Consider the following 18972-nt stretch of genomic DNA (forward strand, 5'->3'; position numbering starts at 1 on the left):
TATAGTACGTTGTGTTTTATAGTACGTTTGTGTACAATAACATTATTATGATGGAACAATCATGACCCAGGATATACTCCGTCCAACCATCCAGCTTGCTGGCACCTAAGTCCAGATCGGATTAGTTGAAATCCATAGCCATGTCACGCTGCGCAGATCTCCAGCATTCAATGCAAAAGCAAGTTCCCATCCCGGGAAATAATCTTCATCGCAATAAGAACTAGAGAACTAGAGAACTAGCCGCGAGGTGTACACGATAATGTACGAAACGCTTACCACCTCGTGCTATCCAGTCGATCCAAGCATAATTAGAATTATTCTTCATTTTTTTTGGATTCCATTCATGAACATCTAAATCTATGTATGTACTCTGTCTCTGCCTGTCCATCGCACGTTATCAACCTCGTTGTGTACTTTTGCGCCCTTTATTAACCATTTCTATTTATTCCTCCCGTACCAAAGTACCCCCTGCCCCGCGGATGCCTGTATGTGACGACGATCTACATTAGTGAGGTCCCAGACAAAGTATACAGTGGGTGTGCAAAAGTTTGAAACTATTTCCCACTCACCGCCTATCGCTCACTACCTATTACCTACCCCCAATACACCCTACTTCCAACGTGCGACCCGTTATATTTTAGGTAATTATCGGTACGACGCCTCACAGGGTATAGGTAATCTTGAGGCAGAAGGCGTAGTATACAAAATATCAGGCTGCTGTGGTTGAAATTTGGCTGCATTGTGAGTTTTTATCTGGCAGAAAAGTCTTGGCAGTAAGAGAAATAGTTTCAAACTTTTGCACTGCCACTGTACCCGCGGACTACTGTACTGGGGTTAGTCGTAGGGGAAGGTAGTAAGTATGTATATGGAAATGCATGGCACAATAGCCAGTAAGCAATTGAGAATAATCGCCCAGACCAGGGAGCTAGACTGGTGAAGCTCGGCTTGCTCGACAATTCAGTACATACTTTACTGTTCTAACCGCTTAGCCTAGTATATTGTACACTACATTGTACAGTGACTGTATGGACTATGGAGTCCTTGACACCCGAGAAGACACCGGTGATTCATCCTAGCGGGGCGGCTGGTCAAAGATCTTCGAACCGTTTCCTGTTTCTCTCTGACCCCCTCTCCCGAGCTTGAAGCCAAGCTACACCATGCGCGGGTGATCTTGGAAGTGACCTTAACAAGGCAGAGGACTCGGTACACGAGTCTATCTAGTCAGAACAGTAATTGATCATTCAATTCTACTTACTACCCTTCTTTTCTACCTAGCTTCTCTGTTCAATTTCAATTGTTTACATTATACAATCACCCCCTCATAACCCCCCAAATGCTCATCACAACCGGGTGGATCGACCCTAAACCGCCCCTGGAGCTAGCTTCAAACACAATCCATTCACGGCCAACACCAAGACGAGTCAATGACCCAACGTCCCGAGGCACCCGCCGAGGCGCGCCTATCAGACGGTCGCAATTCGCCCCAATGGCGCCCTGAGAGGGGCCGACCTCACGGTTTCGACTCCGTAGTCCAAGGACAATTGTTGACACGGTTTACGGAGAAAAAAAAAGCACTGGGCTTCCCGCAGGACGTCCCTTGGCTCTGGGACCGTCAGGGCCAACCGCTTTCCGACTGTACGACATTTTGGGTTTCTTTTCGAGCGGGCTTATTATTGGCATTTGCTGGGTTTGTTTTATTTACTGTTTAATTTAATTTTAATTATTTTTATTTGTTGTTTTTTGTTTTCCCCTGATGCGTTGTCGCCCTCCTAATAACCCTGCTAGTGTAAGAGGTTAGTCACTCCTTGTCTTGGGTTAGTCTCTTTTCGTCAGGGCCTGTCGTTTTCGCGCTTCCCAGAGTTTCCACTATGTCAGTAAAGATCACGGAGGGATTAGAGTACATTCATACTCCGTAGAGGGTGATTTAACTCGGGCTGTCTAGCGTCCACTCTATTTAGGCTATGTATCTGTACGGAGTAGATAGTAATCTATCTGGTCCCTTTAAAACTATGGAATTGTCTTTCTCTCTTATGTACTTCGTCCGCCAGACGAGGGTGGTATCTCCCACTAGTCACTAGCCATGCAGAGTCCAGTTTTGTCTCCACTTCCACGCGCAAAGGACTCTCCCGTCCATCATCCATGTATGGGATGTACGGACTCTCCTCTAGTTTACATACATCACAGTTTAGCCTTTTAGAGTCTTAGTGTGTCTCCGTCCACAGTTATCCTCAAGAATAATCCAGTGGAATTGTACGCTAACAGGCTAACAGTCTAACAGTCTAACAGTCTAACCCCCCTCGATCGTACTTTGTTGTTCAGAACGAGCCCCTCCGGCGACGTGCATTACTAGTGACAACTTACTAGTAGTAATTTTGTTTCGTCTCGAACTCTTCTGGAAGAGATGAAACTCCCCGATTTCCCTGTTCTTGTCTCTAAATTTTTTTTTTTCCCATTATTCACCCTTTCCCCCCTGCCACTCGACGTGGGCCACTCCGTACAGTTCGCTCTACTACTCCATACACTTTTCCCTTGTTGTTTAATTTCCTTTTTAGGGAGTTTCTATTTTCATTTTTCTAGCCTTTCTCTCTCTGTAATTCCTGGGCCCCGACTCCCTCTAAGCTCGGTTTGATCCCGTACACCTGCATTACTGCATTACTACTTTCTTGTGCTTGGCCCAAGTGCTCGCTCTCTCTCCGTACCTATCGCTACTGCATTTTGCGACTGCTTCTCCTGCGCCAATTCTCCTGCGTCTGTTTCTGCTTCTACTTTCTACCTCACTCTCTCTCTCTCTCTCTCTTTCTACCTTTCTATCTCTCCCTATTCTCCTCCTCCTCCTCCTCCTCCACTACTCCGCCACCTATTATCTCCTCTCCTCCTCCACCCATTCTCACCAACCCCTCCCAAACACGACTTAGACCCTGCAGCTTTCCCTCCGGTCCAACGCGCCGCGGTCCCTCCTGCGCGATCCCGGTTGCTCAAGTCCGTGTTGGCCAATCTTTTCCAGCCGGGGATTCATGGACCGCGTTTTGTTTTGCTGCACCTCTATTTCCTGTGGCTGTAAAGCCCTCAATTGAGGTCGCTTCTTTTTTATCCTTTTTTTATCCTGTTTTCTGATTTTTGATTTTATCTCTGCATTTTGTTTTCCTCTCCAGTTCCTCTCTCTCTCCCTCACACACACACGCTCTCTCGCATTCGCTTTTCGCCTCTCGTCCTTCGTCGGCTGTCGGTTGGCAATCGAGGACTTCTTGAGGATTTCCTCTTTAAGCAATCTTTTTTTTCTCTCTTTATTTTTCGACTGCCTATTTCTGACTTTTTGCTCTACCCTCGTGGTGAGAGGATGGGCACATAAGAGTTTCATGATTTGCGTGTTGTGATTTATTTTTGTTTTCCTTTCTTACTCTCCTTATTCTCGAGGGTTCCAAGTTGTCCACCGTTGCTGGCGTGTTTGTTGGGCGCGTACACACGACTTTCTTTTCTGATCTGCTGCCATTCGCTCCGATATAATATCTATCTTGGGAGGCTGTCTTTGCTTTGTTTGTCTTTTGTTGAACGGTGACGAGCGTTGAGGGTGACGGTAGCTCTCCTCTATTGACTTATTGATCCCATCGGCCCATCAATCTACTATTGCTGGTATTCAGACGAACGGAAGAAAACGTCTTTGTTCTGGCTTTGATGGTTTGGATATGTCGAGTCCACCTGATATGCCATGGACCGAGGAGGAGAAGGTATGACTAGACACCCTGCTTGAAACGATATCGAACTATACTAACAGCCGATAGAATACTCTACTCAGCGAAATCCTCAAGAAAGCGGGCATTCCGTCCAGTTATCTCCTTCGCATGATCAATGAGTGCCGTATCAATCCTAGCTGGGAGCATATCCCTTTGCCTCAAGGTAATTTAAAGACCAGGAAACTATAGCGCCGCACCTTTATGTCCAGCCATTGATCACTAACAACTATCAAACGGATCCAAACAATAGGCCGCTCACTCAGCCAATGCAGATTGGCCTTTGAAAACATGCAATTGCAATTGACATCACAAACACAACCCCAGTCGCAATCGCAATCACCATTCCAGCCCCAAGCACAGCAAAAACCTCAAGCCCAGCATCAACATCAACATCAATATCAACACCCACCACATCCACCACCACCACCAACTACAGTCTCAATACATCGTCCAGAGGCACCAGGAACACCATCCACAATAGATTCAAACCTCCGCAAACGACCCCTCTACCCAGCCGAAAAGCCCCTCGCCCCACGCGCAATCCAACCTCGCCCCCCAGCAAGTACAGCCTCCTACAGCAGCGAAAGCTCCGCCCAACTCTCCCCCCGTCTCGACACAACCTCCACAGGCGAACCACCCCGCAAACGCGGCCGACCCAGCAAAGCCGAAACAGAACGCCGCAAAGCCGCCGCCGAAGCCCGCGGCGAGACCTATCCACCACCCCGTCGCGCAAACCCCAACCGTCTCAAAATCCCACCCTCACCAACCAGTCCAGCCGGTCCGTCCCTCGCGCCATATCCACAGCCTACAGCCACAGCCACAGTTACAGCATCGCAGCCCATCCACGGCCCAAATGCAGGCCTCGTTCCCTACGACGTACCCAGCACCAGACCTCTCGCTCCAGCACCACCGTCTCTACCCACCAGCGAGCGCCGCGATATGCCATCCCGCAGCATGGGCCCTAACATGCGCGAACTACCCCGGCTAAACGAAATGGCCCACCCGTTACCCTCCCCGCATGCGCTGCAACTAGGCACGCTGCAACTAGGTCCGCCGGAAAGGGACCCTTTCCGGGAAAGGCTGAATAGTAATCCTGGTGAGCGTAGCTCCTACGGGGCTATCCCGCCGGATCGCTTTTCGCCGCCGGATAGTGGGCACAGGGACTCGATTGCTACTCGGGGGGAGAGGGAGAGGGAGAGAGAGCCACTGATGGGGCCTTATGCTGAGGGGAGAGCTAGTACGACGCCTGGTGAGAAGTCGTTGAGGTAGATATCGATTGTGAAGCTGGGTTCGACTTTATGGGGATTGAGTATTGAGATTTGCTCAATATGGCCCCTGTGGTAAGGTTCGATGGACCCGAGAGGTGCAAACCGACTACAACTACGACTGTGCCTTGGTCCAGTCCATTTTGCGAGGATATGGTTCTCTTTGTCCGACTTGCTTCACCTGCTTCACCTTCTTGATTGCTGTTGAATCTTTGGAACACGACCCTACACCCGACACCCCTTCCTTTGCCCCCTCCCCTTTGCAGCTACCTTGATACTGCAACATGTCTCACGACGACCTCGAATTCATGAAATGAACTCTTGACGAACAATAGACAGCGTACAGCGTTTCGAGTTGCGTTTATTGTTTATGTTTACCTTGGATCTTGCACTGCACTGCACTGCACTGCGCTGCGCTTTTGGATCCGATCCATTCATCCAATCTTGCGTCTAATTCGATCTTTTTCTCCATTTTTCGATTACATCTTCGCTTGATTACAACTTTGCTTCGCTCTCCTGCGACTTTGATTCTTTTCGACACTTTTACAAATTCCTTCATGCACGATGCTACGCAACGATGTTGTCCTGTGCGGTTTGTTCTGATTATGCGTCACAATGATAAGCGCCGATGCTTACGCTTCTGCTTCTACTTCTACTTCGCGACTTCTACTGCCATTGCCATTGACATTGCCAGTCCTTCTCGGCACTCACCGTTCGGCACTAATGGGCATGTCCTTGATGACTACTCGACGAAGATATGGACCTCCCATACAATACAGCCTTACTCATTTTCCATTTTCCATTTTTCATTATCGAGTTCAAGATCATCTTTCATGAACCAATGCTTTATGTTTAATTGACGTCAAATGTTATACCGCCCTATCCTGCCTTGTATTGATTGGATTTTGATCAGCCTTGCCATATTCGATCTTCCACGTTTCTACAGTTTCAACTCTTGGCCTTTCGTGTCTCTCTGTCTGTGTGCTCTCTGTTGCCATGACGTGCCATGACATGTCCTCTCTTCGATCACGACGTCTCCAATACACCACACATCACCAGGAGCACGGCAACAGCAACCTTCTTCGTCTTCTCTTTTTCTTTCGGAGGCATCTATTTTTCTGCTCTTACAATGAACCTCCACTTCTCATCAAGCCTGATCCGGAACACCTTTGTACTATTCAATACGCCCATTCTTTTCCCAGACATCCCACACTCACTCTGGATACCACCAATCAATAGATGAACCGGCCTACCCTCGACGCCGTTTCCTTCACCCTTTCCACCTTTTCCCATTCCTTTTGCTCTATTACATTCTCATGGGACACTACTCGTCCTTCCATTTATGACTTCGCGCCTGTCACGTACACAGGCTAATGATAACTTGACCTGACCTGACCTGGCCACCAGATCAGACCATTTTTCTGGAACTTTTTTGCGATTGGCTTCGATTTTTCCCATTCTTTCTACTCGCACATTCTCTTGTTACTGTGTTATGGCGCATGTAAGATTATGGATTGCTTTTATTTTATAATGACAGCGCATAATTTGCTCTTTTGCTCTGCCGATGCCGTTTTGTCTGCATTGGCGAGGACAATACTTTGTGAATTGCTCCTCTTGTGTCTGGTAGACTGGACTTGCGTATGATGATCATGCTATTTGTTTTCTCGAGCACCAAGCTCGATACAAGACTTAGTGCATGGAAAAAGGCGAGCTCATGATTGAACCATGTATACATATTGTATAATTCCTTATTTCATGTTCTCGGTGGCGGCTGAGAGTACAACTATCGTTCTACCTAGCCAGACCTGGAGAACACTATCTATCAGTGCCTTACTGCCCACCCAAACCGCTTCCCGGTTTGGGTGCGCCCGCAATCCTGGGCATTCCGCAATCCAGGGCATTTTTCTACCAGTAGCCTACTACTATCCAATTCAACCACCCAACATGCCTAAATCTACTGATTTTGATGAATCTCGCTTGACCGAGGCCTGTAAATTGGTTTTATCCCAAAAGAAACCAAATATCACCAAGATTGCGCGTGAATTCGGTGTTAGCCGCCAGACCTTGACCAGACGCGTCGAAATGGCTAAATCGCCTATTACACCTACCAAATCGCTGAAAAATCTCCTAGAGCCACACCAGGAGAAAGCCTTGGTTAGTTGGATAGCTCAAATGCATGGCTGGAACCTACCACCTACTGCTGCGGTAGTAGGCGCATGGGCAAATCGCGCACTCGCGCGATCGGGCCAGCCGGATACGCAGGTTGGTAAAAACTGGGCGTATAGCTTTATAAAGCGTCTACCAAAAAATCTTGGCCTAGGTCCTGTGAAGCGAAAGACTAAGGAACTAAGGCGAATCCAAGCGGAGGATGCAGGCCTTCTTCAACACTGGTACGACCAGCTAGAACTGGTCCTCCATAACGTCCCCGCTCGGCTAGTATATAACTTCGATGAATGCGGGTTTCAACCTGGTCAAGGGCGAGCACGAAACGTTATTGGGGCTAAATCATCTTGCCCTGATCTCGCTGAGACTGAGAGAGGCGAAAATATCACTGCACTAGAGTGTATTGCTGTAGACGGCTGGCAGATGGACCCTCTCTTTATATTTAAGGGAACTGGCCGAAATCTTATGGAGGCCTGGTTCTACGGTAGCGAAAACCTCTCACCAGACACGATGACGGCTACATCTCCTAATGGCTGGATTTCTAATAAATTAGCCCTAGCCTGGCTAGGCTATTTTATTCAATTGACTGCTCATCGTGTGAATCGGGGTGAAAAGCGCGTTCTTATATTCGACGGCCATGGCGCGCATCTTACACTCGAATTTCTTCAACTCTGCGAGGATAATGCGATTATCCCCTTTGCGTTTATGCCGCATTCGACGCATATTTGCCAGCTACTTGATGGAAAGCCCTTCCTAAATTATAAGCAGCAATTTCGGTTGATAAATAATGAGTTAGCTTTCTGGGGTGGCCAGCCGTATAGGAAATCGGATTTCCTCGCGATTATCGGGCCAATTCGCAAGAAGGCGTTTACACAGCGAATTATCCGCGAATCCTTCAGAGATCGTGGAATCTATCCAGTTGACGGTAGCAAGGTTGTTGATAATCTTGCTAAGGATTTAGTGATTCCTGATCTATACGCACCAGATCTTCGCTCATGGGGCTCGCATACACCATCACCACCACCACCCAATCTCTCGTCTTCTAGTGTTGAAAATAGCCCTCCGAAATCTATCGAAGCACTATGCAAGAATCAGGCGAAGGTTACTAAACACCTCGAGGATCTATCAGATAAGATGCAGCGAAATCTATCGAGGTTGATGGCGCACCAGCGGGAGATGGCGGAGGAGCTTTCGATGACGCGGGATACAATTCAGCGTATAAGGGCCGCGCAGGCTCCAGTACGTCGAAAATACACCAAGCGACAGGTTAAACTACTTAGCCAGACTGGTATATTAACTACACGCGATGCGAATCGGTCGATTAAGACCAGGAAGGAGGAAGAATTGGCCAAGGCGGAAAGAAAGCTAGCTAAGCAGTTCAAGAAATTATATGGCTACGAACCCACACAGCGATCGGAGGAATCTATTCAGCGGGCAATTGCTAATGAGGAAGCGGCTAGGCAGGCAGGAGGGCTTTTTTTTGTTGATAATTAGCTAGTTGGTTGGTAAATTTGACGATTTCTCTACAAAATGCCCAGGATTGCGGAATGCCCAGGATTGCGGGCGCACCCAAAGCGGGAAGCGCTTTGGGTGGGCAGAAAGGCACTGATACTAGGCATCTTCCCTGTTAGTCTACACTACGTGGAGAAGCAGACCTACGCCGTAACTCTACTCCTGTCATGTACCATGTACCATGTAGATCTACGTTGAGGGGCATGGCTCATTGTGTAACATTACCACTTACCCCCACAAACCTAGGAGGGGCGGACCATTCGCAACGTTCTACCAATCGATATCGTCTGGAACCTTAGGAGTGAATGCCAATCTATTGAACGAGTGTACCATCCTTGTCCTACTCGGCAAACTACATCTTGCTCAGCTATGTTCGTCGGGGGGGGGGGGGGGGAGTTGCGCATATGCAGCTTGTGATTGAAAACCAGATTCAAGGTCCTGTCATATGCAAGGGGATGAAAACTATGAAGTCACTGGTAAGAAGACGAAATGGAAAAAAATTCCAATTAACGATATGTGGCTTTATATGGAAAGTGGAGCACGCGATGCTAGTCTTGTCTGCTATCTACTATCCAGGCATGTCCGCTTCTCGCTCCATCCTTCTCTTACACGACCAACACCCTCCTCTATGTACATATATCCCTTCTCTTCTCCTTCCGACACGTCAAGTCTCAGTGTACTCCTCGGGCTTATCACGAACACGAGCGAGAAGACGACGCAACTGCGCCGTTGAGTCTTCTGCACCCGCACCCGCCTCTGAAGCCGGAACGCCCGTTGCCTCGAAAGACGATGCTTCCGGGCCGGGAATCGACTGTGACGAGAGCGACGAGGAAGGAGGATGGGATTGTCGGCGCTCACGAGGAGAACCCTGTTGATGTTCCACAGCGTCTTTCCCCGGATTCGACTCTTCCACCGCCGCAGTATCCTCCTTCCTCTGCTCGGCCACCTTCTTCTGCTCCATCTGGTTACGAAGCAGGCTGACCGCCGATCCAAACGCCGTCGCGGATCTACCGGCCGACGGAAAGGGTTTCTTATTGCCAATTTGCAGATCAATTACCTTGTCCTTGGCAAACTTCATCACCTCGTGCTTACCCTCCACACGGCGGGTGAGATACACCTTGGGACTGACGCCGGCGCCAGGCAAGGTGGAGGATTTGGACTTGATGCGTTCGAGTTCCGTGCGGTATGCCGTCTCGTAGATGTCGAACTCGGCTGCGCCGGGGGATTCACTGACGATCGGCATGGGCTCGTCTGAGATGGCTGCGTCCAAGGCGGGATCCATGCCGTCTTCGGTACTGTCGGGCTCGGTGAAGATTGGAATTGGATCACTGCCAATATTATATTTGCTGGGTTCCTGAGGTGACGTGCCAGTGTAGGTCGATGGACCAATGAAGAGATACGGGAAGTCCTCCTCAAGCGGATCCCGTGCATGACCCCTCGTCCCCTCGACGCTGCGTTTGGTGGTCGCCGAACTAGCTCGCGAGTGTGCAGGGTGAGGTGATGCCGACTGGGAGTGAATTCCAGTTGTGTCTATTTTCCCCATTGACCTTCCACTCCGTATTGAGCCGGAGTCTTTTCGCTCTGGAGGGTCAAAGGCGCCTCTAGATCGTTGGCTATTGGCTGAACTATCCTCTGCAGCTGACGCGGTGCTTAGGAGATTGCTTGCCGGTGATCGTTCTGCGCTTGGTTCGTCTCGACCATGTGACCCTGCCAGCATAGGATGCCGTCCGAAGGCCTTCCTGGTACCGCCAGCGAGACCATGACGATAACGATCGGCGTTGGGATCCAGCCCAACGGTCGGAAAGTCATCGCTCTCATCCATTTCCATAGGCGGCGCAACAAAGTGAGCATCATGCTCACTACCCAAGATACTTTGCAAGACTGGTCCTGCTTTAGACGGATCTACTAACCGTTTGAAGCTTTGGACTGCTTTCATCTGCGTTCAACCCGTTAGAAAGTGACCCGGCAAGCTATTAACTCCAAAGCCCGATACATACCACTGTTAGCAGATGGCCCATGTTCTTGGTGATAGCCAGGTTCATTTCCTCCTCCGTGGGTGGCTCGATGATCTGTGCCGTGTTCTCGTCATAGGAGAGAAGGGGATCAGCTCCGTTGGCGGTTACCCAAGGATGTTCCTGGTAGCCCAATGTCAGTAAAAATGCAACAGGCCCGGGCAATTGCCTGATCTTTCGCTCACCCTCAAGTCTCGCATCTTAATACGCTTCGCGGGGTCCTTTTCTAAGATACGAGTCATCATATCCTTGAAATTCGTGTCCTGCTCCTCCTCAAAGTCCGCGGCATCATTTCGAATGCTTTCATATAACTCAAAGATACTTTGCTGCTCGAACGGAAGTCGTCCGTACCTGAGACAATATAAGGTGACTCCCATCGACCAAATATCCGCCGCTTTACCGGAGACATCGCCGTGCTTCACAACACACAACTCTGGAGGGAGGAACGCAGGAGATCCAGCCGACTTGGCAGTGAACATGTCGGAATCCTTTTCAAACATCTCCGAAACGCCAAAATCAACCACTTTGAGCACATCGTCATTAGTGACGAGACAATTGTCAGGCTTGATATCTCGATGAACGATCCCCTGCGCATGCAGGTATTCAATCCCCAAAATCAGATCTCGAAACCAGCAGCGGCAGTGCTCATCATCGTATGGATCGGAACGTTCTTCCAGGCCGACCTTCATGACCACACCTTTCTTGCACATCTCCATGACCATATATAAGGAATCCTCAGTCGGGTCGTCCAGGACTTCAACCAGGGAGACTAAGTTGTTGTGGTTGAGCTTCTTCATGATTGCAATTTCCTCCTTTATCAGGTACAGTGGATTTTTGGCGTTCTCGTCGTCATCTTGAGATGGATGGCGATGTAGAGGTGAATTGAATCCTGTACCGGGTCGTCGAGGCCCACGCGGTCGGCGCAATAGATGTGACTGGGCACGCTTTCGAAGCCGGGATTTGGAGAACTCTTTCACTGCCTAGGAATGGCCATTCTGTCAGCACAACACAGTTCAACCCTCGCTGGTCCACACTGACCATCACAAACGCAATTATCCAGGAAAAATGTCCATACATATTCATTGCCAAATTGATCAGCAGCCAGATGGACGGCACCAAAGGACCCCCGTCCAATCTCCTGTTTGACGATATACTGATTGATTCGATGCTCTGCTGTGCCGTCGTCCTGGCTCGTTCTATACTCGGAGCGGGCGTCCAGCGTTTCCTATGCGCCCATGAGACACGAATCAGTCTCTGGCTGGAATCTTGTTCTCGCGCGCGGTACAAATCTTCCACCCACCTTCACCGGACGCCGAGCTCGGGGGTTTCGTTGGCGGTGTCTTTGGAGACTATCAAAGGATCCAGATGAACTGAAAAGAATGAGATAGGCATATATATCAGCTACTTGGCCATAACTAGAGAACAAGGAGAACAATTTGACCTCCGCAGGTCTCATGCTGGAGAAGAGACAGCTTACGCGACTCGAGAGGGCCGCGGCGGCAGACCCGCGCCCTCGAGAGAATCAATCGAGGGCGTCGCAGAGACATCGGACAGGGGAGTCGCAACGGTGTCGTCCATTGAAACGAGGTGCTGGTGCCGTATAGAGGGGACGATTCTCCCAAGGCAGGGTGAGAATTGTCTGGGTAAGTGTGGGGTAGCGAGGGTCGAGGAAGATGAGAGCGGGGGACAGCAGATAACGGGCAAAATGCAGGCTGTCTGCCTTACGAGGCGAAAAGAAGAAGCTTTTTTTGCTCTTCTGCAACGATGATCAAAACGGAGACCCCAAAAAATTCCAAATTCCAAATTAGCAAATAGAAAACCAGTCTTTGGGGGTGTTTCTCAGGACTGGTCTCTCCAGGCACCGGCTTTTCTCCATTTTATCGATAGACTTGACAAGGTTATCGATACCGCCCGCTCACCGCCCCAATTCCTCCCCTGAACATCAACAAATCACCTCCTATTAAGCTTTGCCAGGTGTTTTGCTCCCCAGCCATGACCGTCTACTCATTCTATATCTTTGACCGCCACGGTAGGTTGACTCTCCAAAGATAGCGGGATGCATGAAGCTGACTTTACCCCCTTTTGGCAGCGGAATGCATCTACAAGCGCCGCTGGCTGCCTCGCCCGGCGTCGATCGTGGGGAAGTCACGCAGCACCGAGAACGCAGCCCAGTCTGGGCAGGCAGGAACTGGCCAGACGATGCGCGCTACCGATGACGATTCAAAATTGGTGTTTGGTACGGTGTTCTCACTGCGGAACATGGTCCGCAAGCTGGGTGGTGATGAGGACAAGTGAGGCTCTCTCCACGGACACCTATACCGGATTAAACCCACGAGACTAATGTCGAAACCCTTCTTTAGCTTCGTATCCTTCAACACCAGCCAGTATAAGCTGCACTACTACGAGACCCCGACCAATACCAAGTTCGTCATGTTGACGGACACCAAGAGCCCCAGCATGCGCATCGCCCTGCAACAGATCTATATCAATCTCTATGTGGAATACGGTTCGTGCTGGCCCCAGGAGATATACATGGAGCACTTCTGAGTCGTCAATCATCTACCACAGTTGTCAAGAACCCTCTTTCCCCCGCCGAACACCCAGGCGGCGTGGGCGTTAACAACGAGCTCTTCGAAGAGTCACTTGAGCAGTTCGTGGTACGTTTGCCCACCCCCATAGACGAGGCGTCCCCGCCTTCTTTTAATGTTGACCCGTTTTCTGATCCGGTAGCAGACCCGTGTTCTTTCGTGATTCGAAAATGTCTTCCTACAAGCCAATTGGCGCGCCGGCCCTGCCACGGAAACTGGCGATTGGAAACTGTTCCGCACCCAGCTGGGTGTTCACACAGTAAACACCCACATGTCACTCACGTTCAAGTAGCAACGTGAAACGGAGCAACCCGAGGAGACAAATTGTAACACACCGCAATGTCTTCCTCCCACCGTTCTGCACACTCCACACGCACCAGCCCCCCATACTGCCTTTTCAGAGCAGATCAAGGTCCCAGTTAACGGGGCAGATATCCCACGTGGTACAGCAGCGGTTCTCGATAAGTGGGTTCTCGCCTATGGCAACCCTGCACCTAGCTCTCTCCACTATCAGTCAGGAACAAGGGCTGAGGTAGCTACTGAGAGCGGGTGAACCCGGATAGCGGGAGGCCAAGGCAGCAATGTCGGCATTGACAGGCTTCTTGCGTCATAACATGTCAAATAGCCTATTTGAATCCAATCTCGAGAGGAGCCTTGCACTGCTATTTCTAAAGGGCTTGCCTGCAACCTTATCCTTGTCCGGTCTCTTTTCTTCTGCTATTGCCTATCTGTACGCTCTCGCATCATTGCGAATGTCGATCCAAGGTAGATTGCAATTGCCAAAAAGAAACAGTCCAATGATGGGTCTGTCCAGGTAAGACAAAGCAGGACTCCTTAGCTCTGTCCTGGCGTGGCTCATGCATATTGAGCCGTGGCCATAGCTATCAAGGGACGGCCATTACCGTATGCAAAGCTCGGTGGAATCATAGAGTAATCTTGATATCGTATCAAAGTCAATTGAAACATTATCTACACAAATTTTTCTTTTGTTGATCGCACAGTTGATATTACCACTGCGTTTCGAAGTCCCATCTTCCAAGACCTGGACCTGTACTAGCGAATTACTTTGAACACACCATCTCAGGTCCTCCCGCCCTTCCAATATCAATGGAGAAATCCAAATAACATGCACAGGACCGGCCCGGGCCATGGCCCACGCTTCAATCCGCCCCATTCCCCATCCAGGCTCATATACATAGGAAGACAATACTCCGGCTTACCTTTGCCACAGACACAAGCAGGCTACTTTCTTTATGGAATCTTAGCCACCGAAACCCACTTGACGATCTCCGCGGGGTATGCCTTAATAGTGGATTACATTCTCTATCAGTCTTCACCGAGAGTAACATCCCAATCCCTGCCAAGCCTGAACGCTGCATCCTGGTGCAGGGCATGGACCGCTGGCTGGATGCACGATGCCGAGTTGGGCTATAGCCTGGTCTGATATAGGTATTTGCCGCATCCTAGGATGAGCTACGGGGGGACGGACAGTCACGTAGATGCTGGTAGATGGATAAGATGAGGTTTCGATGTGGGTAGGATCTTATTCTGAGTTCAGTGTCTGTCGAGTATGGCAATTGAACCATGTAGCCAGAAAAAGGTTGTATTTAGGGTACATATCAAAGCTGAACAATCAGAACGGTAGTGTCGTACCATCTACGCCCAGAAATGCCAATCAGCACTACACCAGCCACTCCTACGCATTAACATCCAAGCTCCCTGCAGATGCCGAAGCTCAGCTCGGCCACAGCTTAACTCAAGTTCGCCTTTACTTCCCACGCTTCATGGCACAATACACCTCTCGACAATCGAACAAATCTTCCAACACCGAATAGTCACCTGTATCACCAGTGCACAGAAGGCATGTGTTGGGCCATCTGACCATCCCCACCATATCTCACAGTCCAGTATCCCGGAATACTCACCCCCGAAAATGGCGGTCAGCAAGACACGGTTGGACTCGCCCGCGCCATGGGTTCAGTGGGAAGCTTTGTTTCGGTCTTTCCCCTCTCGCCCCTAATACGTAGTACAAAGTACATAAGAAACCCTACAAAGCCCTACTGTAGTATAGTAGTACCATTGTTCGTGGCAGGTACCGTGTAGAATTAGCATTCCCGCTGTGCTCGTGGCACGGGGTGGCTCGCGCTTGGATAGTGGGGTAAGCGTGGTTATGGTTCCAGAGGGGCAGAGATACAGACTGACAAAGGGACCTGTGTGGACGGGATTCAGAAGTTGACAGCACAGGCGGACCTAATGGAGAACTTGGATGATGCGAATACCTGCCATATCAGACTAGCTACAGTAGCTGGAGGGTGGGATCTTTGGATCCCGTTTTCTTTTCGCTACCATACATGGGGGCTCGTACGTTTACAGGTATAGAATTGGAATACGCATACCTGCGTACGGGAATAAGTAATATAGGTAAATTAAACTGCAATACGGAGTTACTTGGTATATACTACGTTGAAACTTGTATCGAGGGATTGTTCTTCAGGTTCGGATTGCTTGCTATCGAAGCCAAGAACTTCCAAGATACCACAACAGCAAAGGAAAAAAAAGAAAAGAAAACGTTCCTTCAAGAAAAGCAAAAGCAAAAGCAATCTGCATTACATCTGCATGGCACAGAGACATCGCATCTCTATGCCAATATGGACTATATTATTAATCAAACAGAGCAAGCCCCCTCCCCGAACTGTGCAAGCGCTGATTGGCGAGGAATAAATGCCTCGTAGTCTAATTACAACGGGGTCAGAGGAGTTGAGGGTGTTGTCCAACGACTCTCACGATTAAGCGGAGTTGTACGGAGTACACACCCACTTAATCAAGTTAGATGACATGTTTCCTCTCTTTCCTTTTGTTGGTTGTGTCCGGCTGTCCTCTTTGGGGTTTCTCCTCTGGTTTGCCTTTTTGGCGCATGTGCTCCGGCTACGGAGCCATGGGTCTAACTAAGGATGCCGAGGTTGCCCCGGATTAATGTTGATGTGCTGTTCCTGTGTGTAAATCCTGTACAACGGAGCAATCATATTTAACACTCCAGGGTGGGATTTATAATATCCTCAAGGCTAGAAAGATGCCCTCGCTAGCTATACCCGTGGTTGAAATGTGTACGTCTATATCAATCGTGGGGGCAATACAATGGCTCAATTCCCCGAGCAATCCACGAGTCAGAAGGCAATAATCCGGGGTAAGTCTGTGTGCCGTCTCAGGTCGGAAGTCTAAACTGGCATGCGAGTCTGCGACGAGCTTGTCTTAGTACGGGGTACGTTCTGTAAGCACTGGCGCCTGCCTCTACGGAGAAGTCCAGTTACACTTACTACTCCTGGCTCGAGGGAACCTCCTCCCCACCAGTGACAGTAATTGATCATCATTCAGTCGCTGCCCCTCATGACGGCAAAAGAACAGAAAATATGAAACAGGCTCTAAGCGATTCACTCAAAGGCTCTTTAAGTGTATACTTTACGTGACCAGCCTATGATCTGTTCAGTAACCAACAGAGCCTACCTACCTTCCTAGTCAAGTACACACGCACCGCTATACCCTTCATAATTGGAAAAGTAGCAACCAATATGTTCAACCTGATCGCCGCAATAAACCTTTACAGCCAAAGCGTCCCACTCAGGCCGTCCGCCTGGCCGATCGCCACTACGAAACCCGGGGATAAACCACCATGCACTTCTCCCCATCGGGCCAGTCGAATCCTAGCGTGGGGAAATAATCATCCCTCTGTAAGATAGACTCACTGGAAAGCTTACGCCAGTAGGAGGTATGGTGATATACGAGGTCGTAGCTTGCGGGAGGGAGGTGGACTCAGCCCATCTAGCGTCATCTCAGCCAGATGACGGCATCTCGAGGGGGGCGGGTGCGGGTGAAATGGGCTGACCAGTGGTTATCGGCCCATTGCGTAGTCAGAGCACGCTCAGCTGGCACAGAGAACGGGGCCCATGACTTCCAATACACCATGACCATGATGATTCTTTCTTAGACGGTTTTTTTTTTTACTTTTTTGTGACGCCAAGGTGGTGCTTTGTCCGACATAGATGAGTTGGTCAGCTTGGTTATGTTGGCAGATTCACTGGATTGTAGCTGTGTAATCAGTTGAGGGATATAGAAGAGCGTATCAGGGTTATTGGGGAGGTATGCGCGGCCGGTGGTCGAGGTTTCTTCGCATGAGCTTCACCGTCTCTTTTACGGCACGATTTGTTTTTTTCCGGGGTGGGGTTGGGGTTGGGTCTTGATGGCGGGTAGTTTGTTAGTGGGTGGATAGTGGGCACTGGAAGAGCTGTTTCCTACAGTAGTTGCTTCGTAGACTGGTGCTTGCTCTGTTTCGTACATGTTTGGACGAGATTAGCCCCGTATTGGTTGGTTGAAACCCACACTAACCTACTCTACGCATTTGAGAACAGAAGTGTATCGCAGAAGATGGATATTCGAGTAATGCAGTACTTTAGCAGCTTGTTATCGAGATCCACTTTCCTCTGCCATCTTATCGACATGCTGTATTCTATACAGCAACAAGGCACTTCCGCGGATTCACAAGCTGAGGGATCATTATCGTAGCGGGGCGGCCTATCGATGGCACAATAGACAAACTTCAGATACAATAGATCTCTGAGAGGTCCATTGACATCCTATCATGCGCTATCTCGCAAAGATTTATGCCTGATCTACGACATCTTGCAGATGGTCAGTGATGTCGATGTCTCCACCGAGCCATCATTATCATGATTATCATCGTTCATCATCATCATCATGATCATCCACATCAATACCCCTCAAAGAACAGAGGACAAGTTGCCATGCTAGCGCCACACGGTGCACCCAGCGCATCGGCTCTTCCTGCTGATGCGGGGCCGCGATCGAATCACAACTGGGCTTCTCGACAATGCAGACGACGTGCACAGCCTCACTCGCATCGGGACCATGCGCTCGGCGGATGAGCGTGGCGGAAGTATAATATTTACCTAGGTTAGAGACGGCCAACGATGATTCTGTCATCTGGGAGAACTGACGCCTCCAATCAGCTTTTCGGTTTGCGACGTCACTGGAGGGCAGCTTGGACAGGAACAGAACAGGACCAGCATGGCCTTGTGAACGGGGTCAACGCCTATGTACTGCACAGTAATTATCAACCATTTTTCGGGCCAGCAAAACCGAAACGGGGGACGTCATCAGGGGATCGTCCTGCAATTTCGGAATGGGACTGGCATAGTGCTTAATCATTCTAAGTTGCGGCCACGGAAAAGGAACAGACCCAGCGTCGGTACGAGGGATCTTCCGGTATGGAGCAACTCGAAGACCGTACGCCGTAAAGATCAACTAGCTATGTTCATGCAAAACGATGTCACTACTGGAGTCGTACACACTATCAATCCGTATGGAAGGATGCTTATTACAGGAAGATTAAATCACTCACCACGAGAAATAAGTCTCCATAGTAGTAGACGTGTATGGAGTAACTCCATCCCACACACGCAACTACTGTAGTCTGTACTGTACAATATATGGGGCCTTCGGAAGCTGGGTGTAGTCGTTCGTGTGGTTGTGCTAGCAGTACCTGGTTTTTACCTTTTTCTTCCTGGCCCGTCTCCAGTATTTGTTGAGTTCCTGGTTACGGGGCCCCTCTCTTTGCTCCTCTTTTTTTGCGAGTTTCCGGAGTTGTTGGATGGAAATCCATTGTGCCCGCACCACTAGGGCAGGAGGG

General features: G+C 49.6%; 4 protein-coding genes across 4 annotated transcripts; 2 read left to right on the forward strand and 2 right to left on the reverse strand.

The window, feature by feature from the left end:
• Positions 1 to 3683: 3683 nt before the first annotated feature.
• On the forward strand, positions 3684 to 5000 carry N7458_007412 (putative AT DNA binding protein; the record flags this gene model as incomplete). Its single annotated transcript, XM_056910794.1, has 3 exons — positions 3684 to 3725; positions 3780 to 3894; positions 3982 to 5000. The coding sequence occupies 3 exons, from the start codon at positions 3684 to 3686 to the stop codon at positions 4998 to 5000; spliced, it is 1176 nt and encodes a 391-aa protein (XP_056763620.1).
• A 4335-nt stretch (positions 5001 to 9335) lies between these two features.
• On the reverse strand, positions 9336 to 12261 carry N7458_007413 (serine/threonine-protein kinase; the record flags this gene model as incomplete). Its single annotated transcript, XM_056910795.1, has 6 exons — positions 9336 to 10607; positions 10669 to 10806; positions 10869 to 11663; positions 11732 to 11908; positions 11984 to 12053; positions 12161 to 12261. 6 exons carry the CDS (start codon positions 12259 to 12261, stop codon positions 9336 to 9338), a joined length of 2553 nt encoding a protein of 850 aa, XP_056763621.1.
• Positions 12262 to 12675: 414 nt separating this feature from the next.
• On the forward strand, positions 12676 to 13434 carry N7458_007414 (TRAPP subunit BET5; the record flags this gene model as incomplete). The annotated part of the gene is made up of 5 exons (XM_056910796.1): positions 12676 to 12712; positions 12773 to 12974; positions 13044 to 13189; positions 13252 to 13340; positions 13414 to 13434. The coding sequence occupies 5 exons, from the start codon at positions 12676 to 12678 to the stop codon at positions 13432 to 13434; spliced, it is 495 nt and encodes a 164-aa protein (XP_056763622.1).
• Positions 13435 to 17999: 4565 nt separating this feature from the next.
• N7458_007415 (uncharacterized protein) lies at positions 18000 to 18266 on the reverse strand (the record flags this gene model as incomplete). Its single annotated transcript, XM_056910797.1, has 1 exon — positions 18000 to 18266. The coding sequence occupies one exon, from the start codon at positions 18264 to 18266 to the stop codon at positions 18000 to 18002; it is 267 nt and encodes an 88-aa protein (XP_056763623.1).
• Between the last annotated feature and the right edge of the window lie 706 nt (positions 18267 to 18972).

This window comes from Penicillium daleae (assembly GCF_028827525.1).
Source record: "Penicillium daleae strain IBT 16125 chromosome Unknown utg000007l_segment0_segment0, whole genome shotgun sequence".
NCBI lineage: Eukaryota > Fungi > Ascomycota > Eurotiomycetes > Eurotiales > Aspergillaceae > Penicillium > Penicillium daleae.